Genomic DNA, 19739 nt, shown 5'->3' with positions numbered 1-19739 from the left:
CTCACTAAGTAGCTGAGGCTGGCCATGAACCTGTGATTCTCCTGTCTCAGCCTCCCAAGTACTGGGATTACAAGTGTGTGCCACCATGCTTGGCCAGACTTTTTTTTTGGGGGGGGGTGGTACTGGGGTTCCTGGAAGCCCTTCTACCTCCGGGCTACACTCCCAGACCTATTTTATTTTTGGAAACAGGGTCTTTTAAGCCAGTGCGGCTGGCTTCAAACCTGCGCGATCCTCCTGTCTCCGCCTCCCAAGCGCAGGGATTACAAGCGTGTGCCACCACGCCTGGCTTGGGCAGACTTAAAGTCAATCCGATCTGGGTTTAATGCCAGGCTCCCCTATTTCCCAGCTGGGTGGGACCCTGGGCATACTATTATACTGTTCTGGTCTTGGTCTATTCTGTGTGTGTGTGTGTGTGTGTGTGTGTGTGTGTGTTACTGGGGATTTAACTATTTAACTCAGGGGCATGCTACCTCCAGGCTATACCCCCAGACCTTTTTATGTCTTTTTTTTAAATAGAATTCAGCCGGCCTTGGTGGTGCATGCTTGTAATCCCAGTACTTGGGAGATTATGCCAGGAGGACTGCAGGTTCAAAGCCAGCCTCAGCAACTTAGGGAGAGCCTGTTTCCAAATACAAAATTAAAAAGTAGGTCTGGGGTAGAAGACCCCTATGCTCCATCCCCAGCACCACAAAAAAGAAAAAGAACCCGAGTTTCACTGGGTTGCTGAGGCTGTCCTCGAACCTGTGATCCTATCTCAGCCTCCCATGCGCCAGGATTACAGGCATGTGCCACCGCACCCAGCTCATGATAATTAACAATAATGCAATCTCAGAAAGTAAAAATATAGCAGAATGGACAAGATAAAGATGGGTTTTATGGGGCTCCATACCTGTTTTCCACTCAGCTGGTAGAAGGAAAGTTTCTGTCCCCAGTCGGCTACGGCCAGGATGTCATTATGCCCCTCTCTAATCAACAGAAGACAAAAGAGGTGATGAGGGCCACGGACTCTGATGAGTGCAGTTCAGAGCGTTTAACAAACAGGGAAACGAGCATCCTGACCAGGCTGTCAGGGTGCCAAATGGTACACAACTTCACCGAGGCCAACAGCTGTGGCCCTGCCCGGCCACAGGTGAAACCCTGTTAGCGGAGCCGGGAAGCAGGCTACTCGGAAATCTAGTTCAAGAGAGGTTTCCAGCCGTGGAGGCAGGTCTTGACCCACCTACGGCTGCATGTCTCCATTAATCCCAGCTTCTCTGAGATCAGAGCCTGACGGTACCTGGCAGCGCCATGAGATATGCAGGCCTTGGTAAAACCCAGCCAACAGTGGCAGAGTGGAAAATGTCATGGGCACTAATTCAGAACTACAGGAAAAAAAAGGGAAAGGTCGAGAGGGGATGTCAGCAGGAAAGGGTCTGCAGGGGAACTTTGTGTGTCTGGAACTGAAATTCAAATGCAATCCAGGAGCCAGCCCGCAGGGAGCCCTCTTGGCATAGCCCTACAGCTGTGAGCTGTAGTGGTGGCTTTCAAAGCCCCCTCCCAGGGCAAAACCAAATCTTGTGTTGAACAATCAAGAGGGCTGCTCTAGCTGAGAACAGATAAGGACCTGAACCCCACCCTCCTTCCTTTCTTTGTTCCAGGCCCCTGAGAGTCTCCCAGGAGCCTCCGGCAGCACAGTGTGGCAAGTCCCACGCTGGGTCTGCCCAACTGGAGTATCCTGCCGGGCCCACTTTCCCTCTCTCCGTCAGTGTTTTCCCTACAAGTGATCTCGACTGACAAGAAGAAAGAACGCCCGGGCCGCCAGGACGAGGGGGTGAGGACGGTGGGAGGCTCTCGCCAATGCAGGGAGAGCAAAGGGCGAGAACAGGCCGAGAGCGTGTCCAGTCGTGGACGAAGTGTGAAGTGAACCGTGGGCACCCACACAAGGGACGCCGCGCAGGCACCAAGTCATGCTTTTCAAAGGATTTCTAACATTACCGGAAAGGTTCGCTCTACGATAGTAACTGGAAAACGAGAAGCAGGCTATGGTCTAGCTAACTGTCTGCGCACACTAATGACGGAAGGGAAATGCACAATGCCAACGGAGGTTTCAATGGGCATGAAGTTGAACCCTCTCCTCTGCGCTGTCGAGTATGTTTCCTATTTCCTAGTTTCTCAGAGGATTATGTTATAGGCCACACACGGGTTCTCAGTGTGTGCTCCCCTGAGTTGGGAAGCTCACCCCAACAATTCTGGGCCCTGCTCTGCTCCCCTTCTTCGAGGGGGTTCACAACGGCATCTGCCCCAGCAGGTCTGCACGGGGCCTGGGCCCTTACAAGGAGGGTTCTCACTCCTTGGGACACACTCACGAGTTGTCGTCCCTGGGACTGTCGTCGTCTTCCTCTGGCTCTTCCTCCTCTGCCTCACTACCCTGACTACCGTATATTGTTGACTTCAGAGTGGAAGGGATTTCCTGAAAATATCTGTTGACAATGACATCCTCAGCATCCTCGTTCTCTCTGTTCATCCAGAAATTCTCCCATCGGCTGTAGACAGTAAGTGGTTGTTCACAATCACATTACCTACAACTACACTAAAGCTGTAATTTCAAACCTGTCAAGGAGCCCCTGGACCATACCCGGAAGAGGACGACCACCAGGTATGCTGGGCATCCTGCTTCTCATGAATTAGAAATGGTCGACCGAAGCCACAAAGTCATCTGTGGCCACAAAATCAAACAGCAGGAACTTTGGGTAGGCTAATGGCCGTTGACAGCATTAAACAGGCACAGTACTGCCTGGACGGGACAAAATTATTCAGGAAGAAGTGTAGTAATCTGGTATAGGAACGGCAACAGAATTAAATAGCCTCCTAAATCAAGCAGGCAGCCACCTGTAAAATGACATTGGACTGGTAAACAATTAAGTCCTTTAATTTACCTTCAGAGGGCTGGGGGTGGATATTGATGGTTTAATAATACGATGGGATTATACAAAGAGCCTCTAAAGCTATTAGTGCACCTCAAAGTCGCATGGGCCTATAAAGGAACGTGTGTGTAAGGTTTGATAAGATAGATGCCGATTGTTTGTGCTTTAGCGGAGGGCACAGAGTTCATTTTGAGTTTTGGGTCAGGGCAATAAAAAAGGCTCTTGAAAAAAGATATTCACTAACAGATAGGAACATATTCTGCCCAGACATAGAAGGACTCAAAAGGGGAAAAGAGAAAAGCAGCCACAGTGAACATCTTGGCTATCAGTTCATAAGAAAATGGCCTTCCTGTGCTGCTCACACACGAGGCACACAAGGTGTATACACACGTACACACACACACACACACACACACACACACACACACACACACACACTTCAGGCTGGCCTTATATGCTTAGGTAAATCTCTGGGATTCATTCCAAAATCAAGATGGTGTGTGTGTGTGTGTGTGTGTGTGTGTGTGTGTGAGTGTGTGTGTGTGTGAGTGAGACTGGGGATTGAACCCAAGGGTGTTCTACCTTCAAGCTACACACCCCATCCCCATTTTATTTTTATTTGGAAACAGGGCCTTGCTAGGTTAATGAGAGTCTCACTACTTGCTGAGGCTGTCTTCAAACCTGTGATTACAAGTGTGCACCACAACATCCAGCTAAGACAGGCTTTTTAAAGTTTTTATTTAGCCGGGCGTGGTGGTGCACGCTTGTAATCCCCGCGCTTGGGAGGCAGAGACAGGAGGATCGCGCAGGTTTGAAGCCAGCCGCGCTGGCTTAGGAGACCCTGTTTCCAAAAACAAAATAGGTCTGGGAGTGTAGCCCGGAGATAGACGGGCTTCCAGGAACCCCAGTACCACCAAAAAAAATAAATAAATAAAAAATAAAGTTTTTATTTAACCAGCCACGGTGGCACATGCTTGTAATCCCAGAACTTGGGGAGGCTGGGACAGGAGGACTGCAGGTTCACTGCTAGCCTCAGCTACTTAGGGAGGCCCTCTGCACCTTAGTGAGACCCTGTCTAAAAATAAAAAATAAAAAATAGGGCTAGGTATAGAGCTTGGAGGTGAATGCCCCTGGGTTCAAGCCCCAATACTGCAAAAAAAAAAAAATCCATTTAAATGGAAAAAGTTCCAAATACACCAGTCAACAGTCAAGTGGGGTAAGAAGACTCCCTAACTATGGAGACCTCAGGAAGAGAACTGAGCCTGCCGAGAAAGCCCTCGCTGCTAACGGAGCTGCCCGAGGAGGGCGCTGTAGAGTACCTTGAAGGGTTCCAGCAGATGGACCAGATGGGGGAGAGGGAGCCCCCCGGACGCTCGATCTTCACTTTCTCATCGCCATTTTTGTTCCGTATGCTGATGACGCCGTTGAACATCCCCAGAGCTAGGTACTGCCCATCATTCGTCCAGCTGTGCACGCAACCACAGAGGGCACCGGGAGGGGGAAGGAACACACGAAAGGGGACCAGTGAGACGAGGCGCCGTCTGCAGGGCAGCGCGAGGCTTCTCCCTGACTCGGGGTCAGAGCCCGGGCTTGCGGTCCCACTCCTTCCTCGAGTCAGTGGCGAGACGTGACGGCAACGGCACCGTTTCCTGAGCTGCGTGGTCCTCTGTTCACGCCTCTGTGACGGCCCTTGGCTGTGGCTACACCCCTGGGCTGTGCCAGCCCCCACTTCCCACACTCCACTCCACCCCTCCCAATTCCAGAGCGCCTCACCCTGCGTCCTGGTGTAGTCTCAGCCGGAACACGGGGTGCCAGGCAGCAGGCACTCAACAGATGTCAAGGAAAGGGCTATCGAGAGCCCAACAGCAAGAACAGCTACCGTCTGGAGTGCCTGCTATCTGCCACGTGCTGTAGTGCATGTTTTACAAGGCTTGCACCACGCCCAGCTAAACGAGCTTTTAAAGAGCCTGTCTTGACTGCACGAGGACAGTCTGTGGATCTCTTTTGCTGATGACCAAAAGCATGAAGTCAGCCGGGCGTGGTGCGCACGCCTGTCATCCCCGCGCTTGGGAAGCGGAGACAGGAGGATCGCGCAGGTTCAAAGCCAGCCATGCGCGCTGGCTTAGGAGACCCTGTTTCCAAATAAAAATGTAAAAATAGGCCTGGGAGTGTAGCCCGGAGGTAGAAGGGCTTCCAGGAACCCCAGTACCATCAAAACAAAAAACAAAAAAGCATGAAGTCTTTCCCATCAAGGAGACCATCAAGAAAAGCAGTCCACCCCAACGAGTTAACACGGAACTCCACTGTGCGAAATGACTGGGTCTGCAGAGTCTGTCCCGAAGCCTGCCTTCAGAAACGCCTCAACTCACCTGCAGCAGGTGATCTTGCTGCTTGACTTGTGCTTGGAGATGGACTTCTGCTCAGGAGACCACAGCCCTTCCATGAACAAGAACATAGAAGACACACTGCTTGAAATACTAGCCAGCAAGAAAAAGAAACAAACTTCTTCCACATACAAGGGCTTGAAGGACCACCTGGTTTCATGCTGAGTAAAAAGCGCCGACCTCAAGCCGAGTGTGGTGGTGCATGCTGACAGTCCCAATGCCTGGGAGGCGGAGACAGGAGGATCGCAGGTTCAAAGCCAGCCTCGGCAATTTAGCGAAGCCCTAAGCAACCTAGTGAGACCCTGTTTCCAAATAAGAAATTAAATCGGGCTGGGATATAGCTTGGAAGTAAAATGACTCTGAGTTCTGTCAAAAGGTCATATATTATATATGACTCTAATTATATAATATTCTTTTTTTTTTGGTACTGGGAATCAAACCCAGGGGCGTTCTACCTCTGAACTACACCCCCAGCCCTTTTTATGTTTTTGTTTTGAAACAGGAGCTCACTAGCTTGCTGAGGGTGTCCTTGAACCTGCGATTCTCCTGTCTCAGCCTCCCAAGTGCTGGGATTACAGGCGTACACCACCATCCCCAGCTTTATATAACGTTCTTGAATGAAAAAAGTTTTAGAACTGGAGAAAACATCCGTGGTCCCAGAGGGTGGGGTAACGGGTAAGAGGGGCTGACGGCGGGAGGTGTCTGTGGTGTTGGAATAGTTCTGCGGCGCGGGTGCTGAGGATAACCTGACAGGGCTATATTTACACATTGTCCAGCCCGTTTTCTGGTTTGGGTAACGTGCAATAGTTATAAGATGTTCCCAAAGGAGGAAACTGGACAAAACATACATGAGACTGCCCTGTGCTGTCTTTGCACTTACTGAGAATCGACAATTATTTCAAGAGAAAAAGAAAAAGCGATTAGTGAGGTTCTAGCCAACTTCTCTGAGATTCAGGCCTCAAAGAAATAACAACTTCTCTGTTCATAACTAGGACATCGCAACCAGGGGACCACTTAGCACTGCGAGTAATGAATGATGCTTTCTGAGGAGCCAGCTCCCTCCCCGGGCCTCCAGCACAGCACATGGCCGTGTCTGAGCTGCGCCCTGGCTGCGGCACGTGGTCACCTTGCCCCTCTGGCCTCCAGGCATGCCGGTTCAGTGCCCACCACACAGGTGTGCGTCCAGGCTCAATAAGCAAAATCTGCTGTTTGCCTGAGATGCGAAGCATGATCGATCAAGAAAGGAAATCGAGTGCACAGATGTGTTCACACAGCCAGGTGCATGTCAAGCGAGTTATTTTTTCTCTTTTCCCCTAGTCCAGGATGCTTCCCTCAGACAGCTCCAGCTGTGCACGTTATCTGGGCCCCACTGCGCCTGCCTGGGGCCTCTGGGGGCCTCCGGATGGAGGGACTGCCCTCTGCAGTGCCAGCAGGCCGGCTCTGGATGCAGCCGCCTGGCCTGGGGCCAAGCCCTGGCTCCTCCACGGACCAGCTAAATAATGCCAGTGACCACCGAGCCACCCTCAGCCCAGTTCTGTCATCAGTATGATGGGGCTGAGAATAGTACCTAACTGACTTGGGGGTTGACCCAGAGCTCAACCAGGAATTCATTCTTAACCTTGAGCACAATACATACCCCACTGCAAGTTTAACAAATACTATTCTGACTTAAGGTGTTTTCACAAATCCTACCTTCCTCCAACACCATGAGCTTGAGGACAGGAATTCTATTTGTCTTTTTATTTTTAAAATTTTTAAAATTTTTATTTTTTGTGGTACTGGGGGTGGAACTCAGGGGCATTTCTACTTCTGGGCTATACTCTTAGACCTATTTTATACTTTATTTGGAAACAGGGTCTCACTAAGTTGCTGAGAGCCTCACTCAGTAGCCGAGGCCGGCTTTGAACCTGTGCGATCCTCCTGTCTCAGCCTCCCAAGCGCTGGAATTATAAGTGTGTGCCACCACACCTGGCCTATTTTTTCTTTTTAATCCCCACAAAGTAAGCAAAGAGACCAGGGCCTCACAGGGAGAAATGCTACATTACCAAACAAAATGGCGAAGCCAGGCATGGTGGCGCATGCTTGTAATTCCCGCACTTGGGAGGCTGAGACAGGAGGATCATGCAGGTTCAAAGCCAGCCTCAACTGGCTTAAGAGACCCTGTTTCCAAATAAAATATAAAATAGGTCTGGGAGTGTAGCCCGAAGGTAGAAGGCCCCTGGGTTCCATCCAGTACCAAAAAAAAAAAAAAAAGGCGAGCCGGGCATGGTGGCGCACACTTGTAACCCCAGCATTTGGGAGGCTGAGACCGAAGATCACAGTTTGCAGACAGCCTCTGCTACGCCACTTAGTGAGGCCCTCTGCAACTTAGTGTGACCCTGTTTCAAAATAAAGAATAAAAAAAAAAAATAGGGCAGCCGGGCATGGTGACTCACGCTTGTAATCCCTGTGCTTGGGAGGTGGAGACAGGAGAATCGTGCAGGTTCGAAGCCAGCCTTGCTGGCTTAAGGGACCCTGTTTCAAAAAAAAAAAAAAGTATAAAATAGGTCTGGGAGTGTAGCCCAGAGGTAGAAGGGTAGAAGGGTTCCCAGGAACCCTAGTACCACCAAAAAATAAAAAATAAAAAAATACGGCAAGGGGTGGGGTGTAGCTCGGAGGTAGAATGCCCCTGGGTTCCATCCTCAGACCCGCCAAAAAAAAAAAAAAAAAAGACAGTCCCTACTGTATGATATGCTTTCACTTACATCCTCTGTGGACCTCAGGACCTCATCAGTGAGACAGGGCAGGTAACATGTCCCTTTTGGATGAGGACTCTGGAATTCTGAGAGGGTTCGGTGTCTGACTCCTCATCCAAGGGTGGCTCCACTGGTCCCACTCTCTCTTAGCAAAGGGCCACCGTTGAGGGAGCTGGACAGCAGAGTCCACTGAATGGACAGAGCCAACCCGCCTCCTTCCCACTGTCCACAGACCTTTAGCTCCGCCATGCCAGCGCCTACGCCACAGAGCCCCTCGGGGAGTGCAGCCGCCTGACGGTCACCACGGCACGCACAGCAGAAGTTCCCCTGACACGCAGAGAGCTTCACTCACGGGGCCGCGGATGGCACAAGGGTGGCACGGCTGAACTGCCCCTGCCAGGGTGAGCCAGGGCAGGCCTCCCAGCTGGCAACGGCAAGTTAAGCCCGTGCCCTCCCATCCTCCTTGCCAGTTCTTTCCTGGGGGCTCTCCAGTCACCTAGATGTCTCACCAGACACAAGGGCATCATCCTTCACCGGCTGGGTTGCGACAGGTGTTTTGTATGTATTATAGACATGGTGCGTTGTAGCCTCATGTCACAATACAGTCCCCAGCGAAGGGCACAGACTTGACCACAGCACGTGGCGGGCTTTCCCGGCTCCCCCCTCCCCAGACATGATGCTGAGATTGGCACTGGTGTTCGCACGTAGGTGCCTCCTCCCCAGGACCACCTCCTGGGCTCCACTGGGCTTGCTCCTCCGTTACCTGAAGCCCCTCTGCTACCCAGATCACGCCTGAGCTCCCACACGAGGAAACGCACATGGCCCTTCACGTTCTGTGGCTGGCTCATCTCACTTAACAGACTGTCCTCCAGTTCTATTAATTTTCTACCGAGTAGCATTCCACTGTGTGTATATCTCATAATTTTTAATCCATTTATCTGCAGATGGGCACCTAAGCCGGCTCCATAATTGTACTGCTGTGAACTGTACTGTTATAAACATGTGTGTACATAGTACTAGAATAGTCTGATTTCAGCCCCTTTGGAAAGATGCCAGGAGTGCAATAGCTGGATCCTATGGTGGACCCGTCCCCAGTTTTCTACACAGTTTAAAGAGTAACTGTTAGCCTCCCTCAGCTGCAGCAGGTAGAGAAGTGGTGTGCGCTCTCTAGGACAAAAACCACCACACTGTGACACTGGGAATAAGAACTTACCGAAGTCATTGGAGGAACACGACGCCAGCTGATGGGTAACGGGGTTGTAGGAGACACACTGGATCGAATCGTTGTGCCTGGAAGATGGCCAGCTACAGGTTGTTACGCAGCAACCCACAAATGTCTCTGTGGCTGCGGCTGAAGATTCCAACCACGAGCCTGGAGGCTGGGGCAAGCCTCTCTGCGAGTAACCAACAAAAAGCACAGGGACAGCCAGGCGTGGTGGCACACACAAGTGGCTGAGACAGGGTGGCAGGTTCAAGGCCAGCCTCAGCAACTTAGTGAGGCTCTCTGCAACTAGTGAGACCCTGCTTCAAAACTAAAAATAAAATATGGCTGGGGGTATGGCTCAGAGGCAGAAAGCCCATAGGTTCAATCCCCTAGTACCACACACACAAAGCACAGGGACAAGTGCCCCCGTCACTACTCTGGGCCAACTCCAACCACCTCCTCCAGGACATCGGTGCCGGGCACCTTGTTTGAGGGCTGATGTGATCATACTGTAAAGCACCTTGCATGGTGCCAGGAGCAAATTACGTGCTTAGTCTGTGGTTGTTACTGGTTCATGGTGGCCTCCAGATACAGGATGGAATGCCGGGCCTGGTGCATGCTTGCAATCCCAGGACTTGGGAGGCTGAGACAGGAGGATCACAGGTTCAAGGACAGCCTCAACAATGTAGCAAGGCTCAGCAACCTAGTGAGACCGTTTTCAAACTGGAAAAATAAAATAAAATAGGGCTTGGAGTGTGGCTCAGAGATAGAATTCCCCTAGGTTCAATCCCCAGTACCAAAAACCAAAAACAGTATAATTAAAAAAATAAAATTAAAAAAAAAAGCCTGGCATGGTGGCATGGTGGTGCACGCTTGTCATCCCAGCCTTTGGGAGGCTGAGACAGGAGGATCGTGGTTCGCAGGCAGCCTCAGCTACATAGTGAGGCCCTCTGCAACTCAGTGAGACCCTGTTTCCAAATAAAGAACAAAAAATAGGGCGGGGGGTGTAGCTCAGAGGTAGAAGGCCCCTGGGCTCCATCCCCAGGACTGAAAAACAAAAAAAGAAAGAAAAGAAAAGAAACGCAGGACGGACGGCTGGAAAATGAAGACACTAGACCAGGATCTGGAGCCATGGCAAGTCCTCGGGGAGATACGAAATCAGGAGTCAGGCCACGTGGCATCGCGGCCCTAGTGTTCTGTGGTGCAGCGACTGCACCCAAACGCATTTTCCGTCCAAGCTCCACCCTCCAGCGTCTCACTAGGTTGCTAAGAGTGTTGCCAAGCTTCTGAGGCTGTCCTCCAACCTGTGATCCTCCTGTCTCAGCCTCCTAAGGACTAGGATTACAGGCGTGCACCACCACGCCCAGCCTCAGCCATTCCTCCATCTGAAAATTGTTGATGCGCGCCCATGTTCAAAGGAGCAGCATGACTCACAACAGGCAAGAGTTGGAAGCACTCCAAGTGTCCATCGACAGAAGAAAAGGCCAACAAAATGTGGCATATACGTACACTGGCGTATTAGTCATCCTTAAAAAGGAAGGAAACCTGACACATGCCACAATGTGGATGAACCCCGAGGACGCTGTGCTGAGTAACTCAGGTGCAACGGACACGTGCTACATGGCTCCGCGTATACGGAAATCTAGAACCACCAAATTCAGAGGCAGAAAGTAGAGGGCCAGGATGGAGCTCAGTGGCTAAGCCCTCGCCTTGCAGGGGCAGTGCTCTGCATTCCACAGCCAGTGCCAAAAAGAAAAGACAACAAAAAAAGCCCCAAACAAGCCAAGAAAGTTGAACGGTGGGTGACAGGGCTGAAGGGAGGAGAGGGGAGTTGCTCGGCATAGGGTTTAAGTTTCCCAAGGTGAAAGCATTCTGGATACTGACTGCAGAACAGCATCAATGTTCTTAACAGTAATGAACTGTACATTTAAAATATGATTCAGAGGGCACATTTCACACTGTGTGTATTTTACAATTAAGGAGGGGAAAACTGTGGAGTACTGACTGTGGACCAGGCATTGTGCTAGGCACTAGGATCGCAAAAGCTAGCCAAAACGGCCTGGCTGCTGGGGGATACGGATCCATCACCAGGGTAAATATCAAGTTAAAACTGTAAGAAATGCCCCGCCGGAGACCTGAAAGACTGCAGACGCACCGGGACGGCGAGCCTGCAGGGTAAGGAAGGCCTAGCGAGTGGGGTGGGGAGAATGAGCAGAGCCCTGGAGGGAGGGGGCCTGGAGCACATGGGCCCCGCGTTCCTGGCTTTTGACACTGGGTGGCTGTGCAGCCGTCCCCTGAGCGGGGACACTGGAAGCCAGGGACAACCTGTGATACGAGGCTGGGTACACTGTGTTACATGAAAACCCCCCGCCCAGTGCTGGCCAGGACCGTAGGTACTCACACACTACCCGATCGTCCCACAACCACCGGGCCCCCGGACCTGCATGTCAAGTTCATTTCAGAGAACAAATGTCTTCTTATGTCTTTTCTGAGGGGCCTTTGCTTCGATCAGTACAAGTCCGACTAATACCGCAGACCTAAGTGGCCACTCACGTGTACTTCAGAATGCCTTCCAGCTTCGACGTCCAGATGATGACACTCTTGTCAGCCGACCCAGAAGCAAAGCGTTTGCCTAAAAGTGTTTTGGAACGAAAAGTCTCACATTTATTTCAAATCAGCATTTCCCAGGGGGTACTTCTTAGAAAACTAGTTTCTTTTTTTTTGGTGTGTGTGTGTCTTTTTTGCTGTACTGGGGGTTGAACTCAGGGGCGTTCTACCTCTGAGCTACATCTCCAGCTCTTTTTTTTTTTTAATTTTGAGACAGTCTTGCTACATTGTCCAGGCTGGCTTTGAACTTGCTACTCTCCTGCCTCGGCTTCTCCAATAGCAGGGATTATAGGTGTGCGCCACAGCATCTGCTACAAAACTAGTTCCTTAGCTGGGCACGGGAGCAAGGGGTAAGAGGGACAGTGGGTGATCCCTAGGGCCTTCAGGGCCCAGCAGAGACCTGGTCCTTTATCCCAGAGCGATGGGGAGCCAGAGAGAGGCTTCAAGAAGAAGAGTGACACTGAAACGGGCATTCTCAAACTGTGTGGGCTTCATGAGAGAGCCGACTGGAGAAGCAACACGTAACGAGCGATTCCTTATTAACTGTGCTGTTCCGAGGAGGATCAGGGTGTCAGGACAGCCACCGACAGGGAGCCTCCCCCACTCTGGTGAGGGATGAGGAGTCCGAGGTACGTGTACAAGGCCAGTGTGGAGCAGCTTGTACACCTGGTACAGGCTTCGCACTTCATTCTTAGGGCAGAGAAGACGGCGACCTTGAGCAGGCCCTGCCCTCTCACCGCACTGTCTTCTCCCTTCAGAAGCTCCCTGTGGGTCAACCATCTGTCAGCACTGTCCCAGCAGCTGGAACAAGAAGACTTGAGGCTGCACCGTGTGACACGGGTGCAAATACTAAGTAAAAGGCACTTCTCTCGTTTTGTATTTCCGTCCCTCCTCCCTCACACCGGCAGGTCTGCATCTGGCTCGGACTCTGCCTCAGAGCTAGGACGTCCCCGACCTGCCGTATGGCTGGGAACAGCCCCGGAATACCTCTGTGCTTGCCTCTCCCTGTCTGAAGGACGGATGCAGTGATCCCATTTACTTCCTAGTTGCTGTAGAGGCTAAATGAGCGCGTCCTCAGTTCCAGCTACGCGGCCTCTGGCCCACTCCCTACCTCCGCTCCAGCGTTCTCTCATCCCCGGTAGCATCCGTTTTTCTCAAATGCAAATGTCCCAAATTGAACTCTTGATCTTCCACTGTACGCTTTCTCTGCCAGCAGCCCCTCCCACCTCGGTGGGAAGCAACCGCATCCTTTCGGTAGCTCAGGTCAGACACCTTGGCATCAGCCGGGCGTGGTGACACAAATCTGTAATCCCAGTATTTGGGAGGCTGAGACATGAGGGCCGCAGGTTCAAGGACAGCTTCAGCAACTTAGCGAGGGCCTCCCCAACTTAGAGAGACCCTGTTTGAAAATAAAAAAATAAAATAGGAGCCGGGCGTGGTGGCGCACACTTGTAATCCCCGCACTTGGGAGGCGGAGACAGGAGGATGGCGCAGGTTCGAAGCCAGCCGCACTGGCTTAAGAGACCCTGTTTCCAAATAAAAAGTATAAAAATAAGTCTGGGAGTGTAGCTCGGAGGTAGAAGGGCTTCCAGGAACCCCAGTACCACCAAAAATAAATAAATAAATAATAAAAATAAAATAGGCTGGGGGGGTGGATCAGAGGTAGAATGCCCGAGTTCAGTCCTCAGTAACACACACACACACACACACACACACACACACACACACACACCCACCAGCTTCTACTTATTTAGAATTTACAGCAGCGTCTGCCCCCGGAGGCCTTCGCAGTGCTCTTCCCTCTCTGTGGGGACCTCCTCGCCACTGCCCACCACCGGGGACCTTCAAGTCTTTGCCCACCTGTCCCCAATGGAACGAGCCCACCATCACCACCCTTTTCAGTGCTGCACCTGTCCCTGCAGGTGCGACACTCTCAATCTCCCTTTTCCTGTCCTACTTTTCTTCTTCTGTAACACTTATGGCCGACCAGGGTAGCACTCAATCTGCTCATCTCCTCTGATCCCTGGATGTCTTCCCTCATCCCCACCCGGCCCTCCCATGGACAGAGGTCCCACAGGGCAGAGGCACCTTGGGGCCTGCCTTGCACACAGACGGCCTGCGATAAATGTGTGTTGAACTGCTTACGGGAGAGAAGTCTAAGCAACTCCACTACCTTCTGAATCTGCAAGCTGTATTTTAACCATAATTAAAGAGTGGCAGGGTGGCCCACGCTTATAGTCCCAGTGCTTGGGAGGCTAAGAAAGGAGGACCGCGGTTCGTGGCCAGCCTCAGCTACTTAGTGAGGCTCTCAGCAACTTAGTGAGACCCTGCTTCCAAATAAAAAGTTGGGCTGGGGGTGTAGCTCGGAGGCAGAATGCCCCTGGGCTCCAGACGCAGCACTGCACACACACACACAAGTGCTGCTATGAGGCTGTTACGGGGATGGCGCCCGGGGCGGCCTCTCACCGTCCTTTGCGTACGCCACACAGTACACCATGTCTTTGTGTCCCTTGAGGGTTTGGAGCAAGGTGCCATCGGAGGTATCGTAAACCTGGCAGAAAAGGACAAAAGTACCCATCACCTACGTGGTAACTATTACTCAGAATTTCTGCAGGGTTGCCACTGCGACTTGTTTTTCTACCATAACATCTGTCAATATGATGAATTTGTATCAAGTTAAAACCACACTATAAAAGCAGAAATAATAATGACTTAATGTGGAAACCAGAAAGTGGAGGTTCTGATTCTTTGCTTATAAACATACCATGAACCCTGGAGAAACAAAAGCTCAGTCGGAGACTCCACCGAACTTCCCTACAAACTTCATTCATTAATACGAATTTCGACAAATGACCAATTAAAGCAGGCGCACTTAAATAAAGCCAGCTCACGGCTAAATGTCAGTGCTAGCCCTGACCCCTAAGCCCAACATCACTGACAACTGTTTCATACTTGCCACTGAGAGTTTGAAAATTGCAGCCCTGAACCCTGAGTCTGTAAGTAAGGAGGGAGTGCTACAGAATCCAGCTGTAATGTGGATTTAAGGTATTTATAGCTGTGTAACATGTATAAATATGTGGAGATGTAAAAAACACGCCATCTGAGCAATCAGGCGAGAACTCTTGAAAATGGTCAGAATATTGCAGAAGATCAACTATGGGGGAGAGCTGAAAGGATGTGGACTGTTGACCCTGGAGAGAAGAAGTCTGCAGAACAATTTAACCACGGTTATTAGATTATGCAGTTACCGTGCAGAGAATGGACCTCGTCAGTGTGCGCGTCTGGAGACAAGGGAGAAGAGGAAGCGGGCGGGCTATCGCGGAGGGAGGGAGATCACAAAGGTTTTTAGGTCAAACAGGACAAGATCTCTGCAGATTACTTTATACACCAGGAGAGGTTCCAGAGGAGCTTATGTCCTTTGAAAACATGAAAAATATGACAGCATCCATATGGGACTGTTTAGGTCGCCAGACTCTCCTGGGAGGAGCGCCTCTGGCCTGTGGCTTGAGATTTTTAAGAGGACAAAATAGAACTGACACCTGCCAGGCTCCAGAGCCTTTTGATTAACTGCCTTCGACTCTCTCATGGGCGTCTCAAAGCAAAAAGGGAAAGATGAATGACTCCGAAGAAGGCATTGTTCACAAGTTCCTATCTGACAGGCAGTTTACTTACCTGTTTTAAATAGCCCATTTCCTTCCCTATTAAAAAGTAATGACTGGTTTTTCCGCCCTAGCCTTTTTTATCTCAGAAGGGAGGGGGTGGGGTCAAATTTCAGAGTACTTAAAAGAGGGAGGAGGGAAAAAAAGCACTTATAAAGGAAACTCAGACAAAATCCTACCAGTAATCTGTTTCCTGCAGCCAGAATCAGTTGAGTTCCATCGGGCTTAAATGCAAGGTCATAGATACTAAATCGGAGAAAAGACAAAAAGACAATTAGAAACCAAAATGATGAGGTCTGCTAATGACCAGGAAGTTAGACTTTGTTTCCATTATGAAACTGCGTGTGTATGCAGAGAAAAATAATGGCTAGGAGTTGCATTCGGTTGCAAATTCCATTCAACCACCACACCTTGGCAGCCCATTCAATCATGAGCTCTTGGGCCCGGTTTCCTCTTGCTCAAAGCCATAAGCCAGAAATGACTCCGAGTCGACAGCGAGGGCACTGATACCATAAAGCTCAGACAGACAGAGGGAGAGTGTGAGGGTTGGGAAACCCATGTGGCTACTTACTGAGCACCTCTTCGGTGCCAGGTACCAAGGATTGTAAACTGAGCAGGCTGCAGTCCCTCCCTGCCCGCAAGGAAATTACCATCTGGTAGGACAGGAAATGGAGACCCAGCACATTCACATCATCCGTCCCAAGGCCCATATTTTCTCACATTTTAGCATCTCTGAGTTTGGAAAATGTTTCTGGTTTGGGATGATAATAAGGATGGAACTCACAGGGACTTTCGACCTCCGAGCTCCACCTCCAGCCCTATTTCATGTTTAAAACAGGGTCTCACTAGGGTGCTGAAAGTCTCCCTGCATTGTTCGGCTGTCCTCAAACCTCTGGTCCTCCTGTCTCAACCTCCCAGGTACTAGGATTACAGGCTTGCACCACTGCACCCAAAGGGATATGTCTTATAATTGATGACAGGTCAGGTTAACTGAGAGCATTTTTTTTTTTTGCTTTCTTCTTGATATGCAAAATAATGGCATTTTATAATCAAGAACCTCCTAGGCCCAGCGTGTTGCAGGTCTGTAACCCCAGTATCTGGGAGGCTGAGACAAGAGGGTCACAGGTTTGAGGACAGCCTCAGCAACCTAGCTAGACCTCATTTCAAAATGGAAAGTTTTTAAAAAAAAAGGATGGGGTGTAGGCTCAGTGGTAGAATGCCCTGGGTTTAATCCTTAGTAACACACACACACACACACACACACACACACACACACACACACACACACAAACACACCCCAGATTAGGTAAAATACAGAGTCCTATGGGAATACTGCAGGGGATACACTGAGATGTACACAGCACTGCTGGGCTCAAAGGGGGCCGGCATGGCGTTCTGATCTGGTGAGAAGTCGAGATGCTGCTTCACCAAGAAGGCAGTGTGGCGAAGGCTGCGTGTTGGGACAGGCGCAGGAGGCTGGGGAGGCACATCTCTCAGGCACAGAAGAGAGAAAGAGCAGAGGCAGGAACATGAGGACGGCAAGCAATACAGTCACATCTGAGCGAAACCTCTGGCTAAGGACGGAGAGGGAGACCTAAGGCTAGAAACCAGGCCAGGGACCTAGCACAGAGATCCCTGCATGCCCCAGGCAGAGGGTTTCACTGCTCAGGTAACTGGCAAGAATGTGTCAAGACAGGACAGTCAGCCTACTGTGGACGCTTAACATCCTGGTACTTGTCAGTAATCTAAAAATACCCACTCCCAGCGACTGGACTTGGAGCCTTTGTCACAGGCAGCCCTATGCTGGGTTGGTGTTTGTTTGTTTGTTTGTTGGTTGGTACTGGGGATAGAACCCAGGGGCCTTCTACCTCCAGGCTACACTCTGAGACCTATTTTATATTTTATTTGGAAACAGGGTCTCTTAAGCCAGCTGAGGCTGCCTTCGAACCTGCGCGATCCTCCTGTCTCAGCCTCCCAAGTACGGGGATTACAAGTGTGTGCCACCATGCCTGGCTTTTTTTTTTTTTTCCCCTCTCGATACTGGGGATTGAACCCAGGGGCAGTCTACCTCCCAGCTATACCCCTGACCCTATTTTTTATTATTTTGAAACAAGGTCTAAGTTTCAGAAGGCCTCACTAAGTAGCTGAGGCTGGTTGTAAACCTGGGATCCTCCTGTCACATCCTCCCAAGTACTGGGATTACAAGCATGTGTCACTATGCCCAGCTTGCTGGGTTCTTCAAATGCACAATTTTGAGCCCTGTATGGCGGCACACACCTGTAATCCCAGTACTTGGGAGGCTGAGACAAGAGGATCCCAGGTTTGCAACCAACCTCAGCTACTTAGTGAGGCCCTCTGCAATTTAGTGAGACCTTGTTTCAAAATAAAGAATAAAAATAGGGCCAGGGGCATAGCTGGGAGGTAGAATGGCCCTGGATTCAATCCTGAGCACCATACCAAAAAAAGTACAATTTTATTTCCTCCTCAAAATAATTCTGTGAGGTTCAGATCAGTACAGGCAGCTCTCTAATGGTGGCTCTGCACCTGTGGATGCAACCAACCACAGACTGGTTAAAAATATGCAGAAGCTGGGCATGGCGGCACACACCTGTAATCCTAATACTTAGGCTGAGACAGGAGGATCACAGGTTCGAAGACAGCCTCAGCAAGTAGTGAGACTCTCATCAACCTAGCGAGGCCCTGTTTCAAAATAAAAATTAAAGCCAGCATGGTGGCGCACATTTGTAATCCCCGCGCTTGGGAGGCTGAGACAGGAGGATCGCACAGGTTCGAAGCCAGCCTGAGCTACTGAATGAGGCCCTCAGCAACTTATTGAGACCCTGTTTCAAACACACACACACACACACACACACACACACACACACACACGGTCTGGGAGTATAGCCCGGAGGTAGAAAGCCTCTGGGTTCCACCCCCAGTACCACCAAAAAATAAATAAATAAAATAAAAATTTAAAAATAGGGCTGGGGTTGTAACTTGAAGGTAGAATGCCCCTAGGCTCTATCCTCAGTATGGAAAAAAAATGCAGAAAATAACTGTGGCTATAGTGAACATGTACAGGCTTTTTAAATCATTATTCTCACCGGGCGTGGTGGCGCACGCTTGTAATCCCCGCGCTTGGGAGTCGGAGACAGGAGGATCGTGCAGGTTCGAAGCCAGCCGCGCTGGCGTAAGAGACCCTGTTTCAGAAATAGAAAATAGGTCTGGGAGTGTAGCCCGGAGGTAGAAGGGCTTCCAGGAACCCCAGTACCACCAAAAAAAAAAAAAAAAAATCATTATTCTCTAAACAATACAGTAGAACAACTATTTCTATAATGTTTACATATTAGGGATTATAAGTCATCTAGAGATGATTTAATATGTGGTGTAGGTTCTATGCAAACACTACAACACTTTACAGAAGGGACTGAGGCACGTGTGGACAAATCCCACGGGCAGGGAGGGACAGCCGTATTCCATTTCTGTCCCACAGATGGGGCCAGCGTGGTTTGAAGACATCAGTCACCTCATTCAGGGTCACATGGCCAGCAGGCGAAGCCCGAATGCACCCCGCGTCTGCCTCTGGGGTCCCCACTTGCCACCACTGTGCTCTGCTACCTTCCTCTCAGACTACGCCAAGCGGGTCAAATCTGTTGCTGTTAATGCCTTAATGGTAACAGTGGCAAAAACCTGTTGAGCACATTTTTTGCTGAATATACCAGGCATAACTCAACCTCACCGCAACCCTCTACCTATTTTGCAGATGAGAAAACTAAGGCACAGTGAAGTTTAACGAGCTGCCTGAAGATCAACTGCAGCTAAGCGGAGGTGGAGCTGGGATCTGCACCCTGGCGGGCCGGCGCTAACGCCCAGGCTCTAGCCATTACGCTGCAGCCTTCACTGTCCTTACTGTTAGCGTACACCGCAGCTGATGAGATCATTAACAACGGTCTCATGCCTTATCAAAAGCAAAAAGGGAAAAAATTATCACCTACTCAAAGCATGTAGCATGCAGAAAGTAAAGTGTTAACTGACGAATAATAATTGTGTACGTCTGTGGGGCACAAGGTGATGTTCTGATCTATGTACATATTACAGAAAGCTAATTATCATATCCTTCACCTCAATAACTTATGGGTTCATGGTGAAAATGTGAAAAATCTAGCCTATCAATTTTGAAATAAACCATGCATTATTATTAACTGCAGCTCCCATGCAGTGCAAAAGGCTTACTCCTCCAGTCTAAC

General features: G+C 50.2%; 1 protein-coding gene across 1 annotated transcript in view; it reads right to left on the bottom strand.

Moving 5' to 3' along the window:
* IFT122 (intraflagellar transport 122) overlaps positions 1-19739 on the bottom strand; it is a gene marked incomplete at both ends in the record, with an annotated part of 79502 nt that overhangs the window by 49908 nt on the left and 9855 nt on the right. The window contains 8 exons of the mRNA XM_080718168.1: positions 890-965; positions 2346-2522; positions 4223-4369; positions 5273-5339; positions 9236-9312; positions 11780-11858; positions 14300-14384; positions 15672-15738. Coding sequence (XP_080574294.1) covers positions 890-965; positions 2346-2522; positions 4223-4369; positions 5273-5339; positions 9236-9312; positions 11780-11858; positions 14300-14384; positions 15672-15738 — 775 coding nt within the window. The remainder of the gene's footprint in view (positions 1-889; positions 966-2345; positions 2523-4222; positions 4370-5272; positions 5340-9235; positions 9313-11779; positions 11859-14299; positions 14385-15671; positions 15739-19739) is intronic.

The sequence above is a fragment of the Muscardinus avellanarius genome, assembly GCF_963383645.1.
Source record: "Muscardinus avellanarius genome assembly, chromosome: 22".
NCBI classification, from domain to species: domain Eukaryota; kingdom Metazoa; phylum Chordata; class Mammalia; order Rodentia; family Gliridae; genus Muscardinus; species Muscardinus avellanarius.
This window is presented reverse-complemented; position numbering and strand designations above follow the sequence as displayed.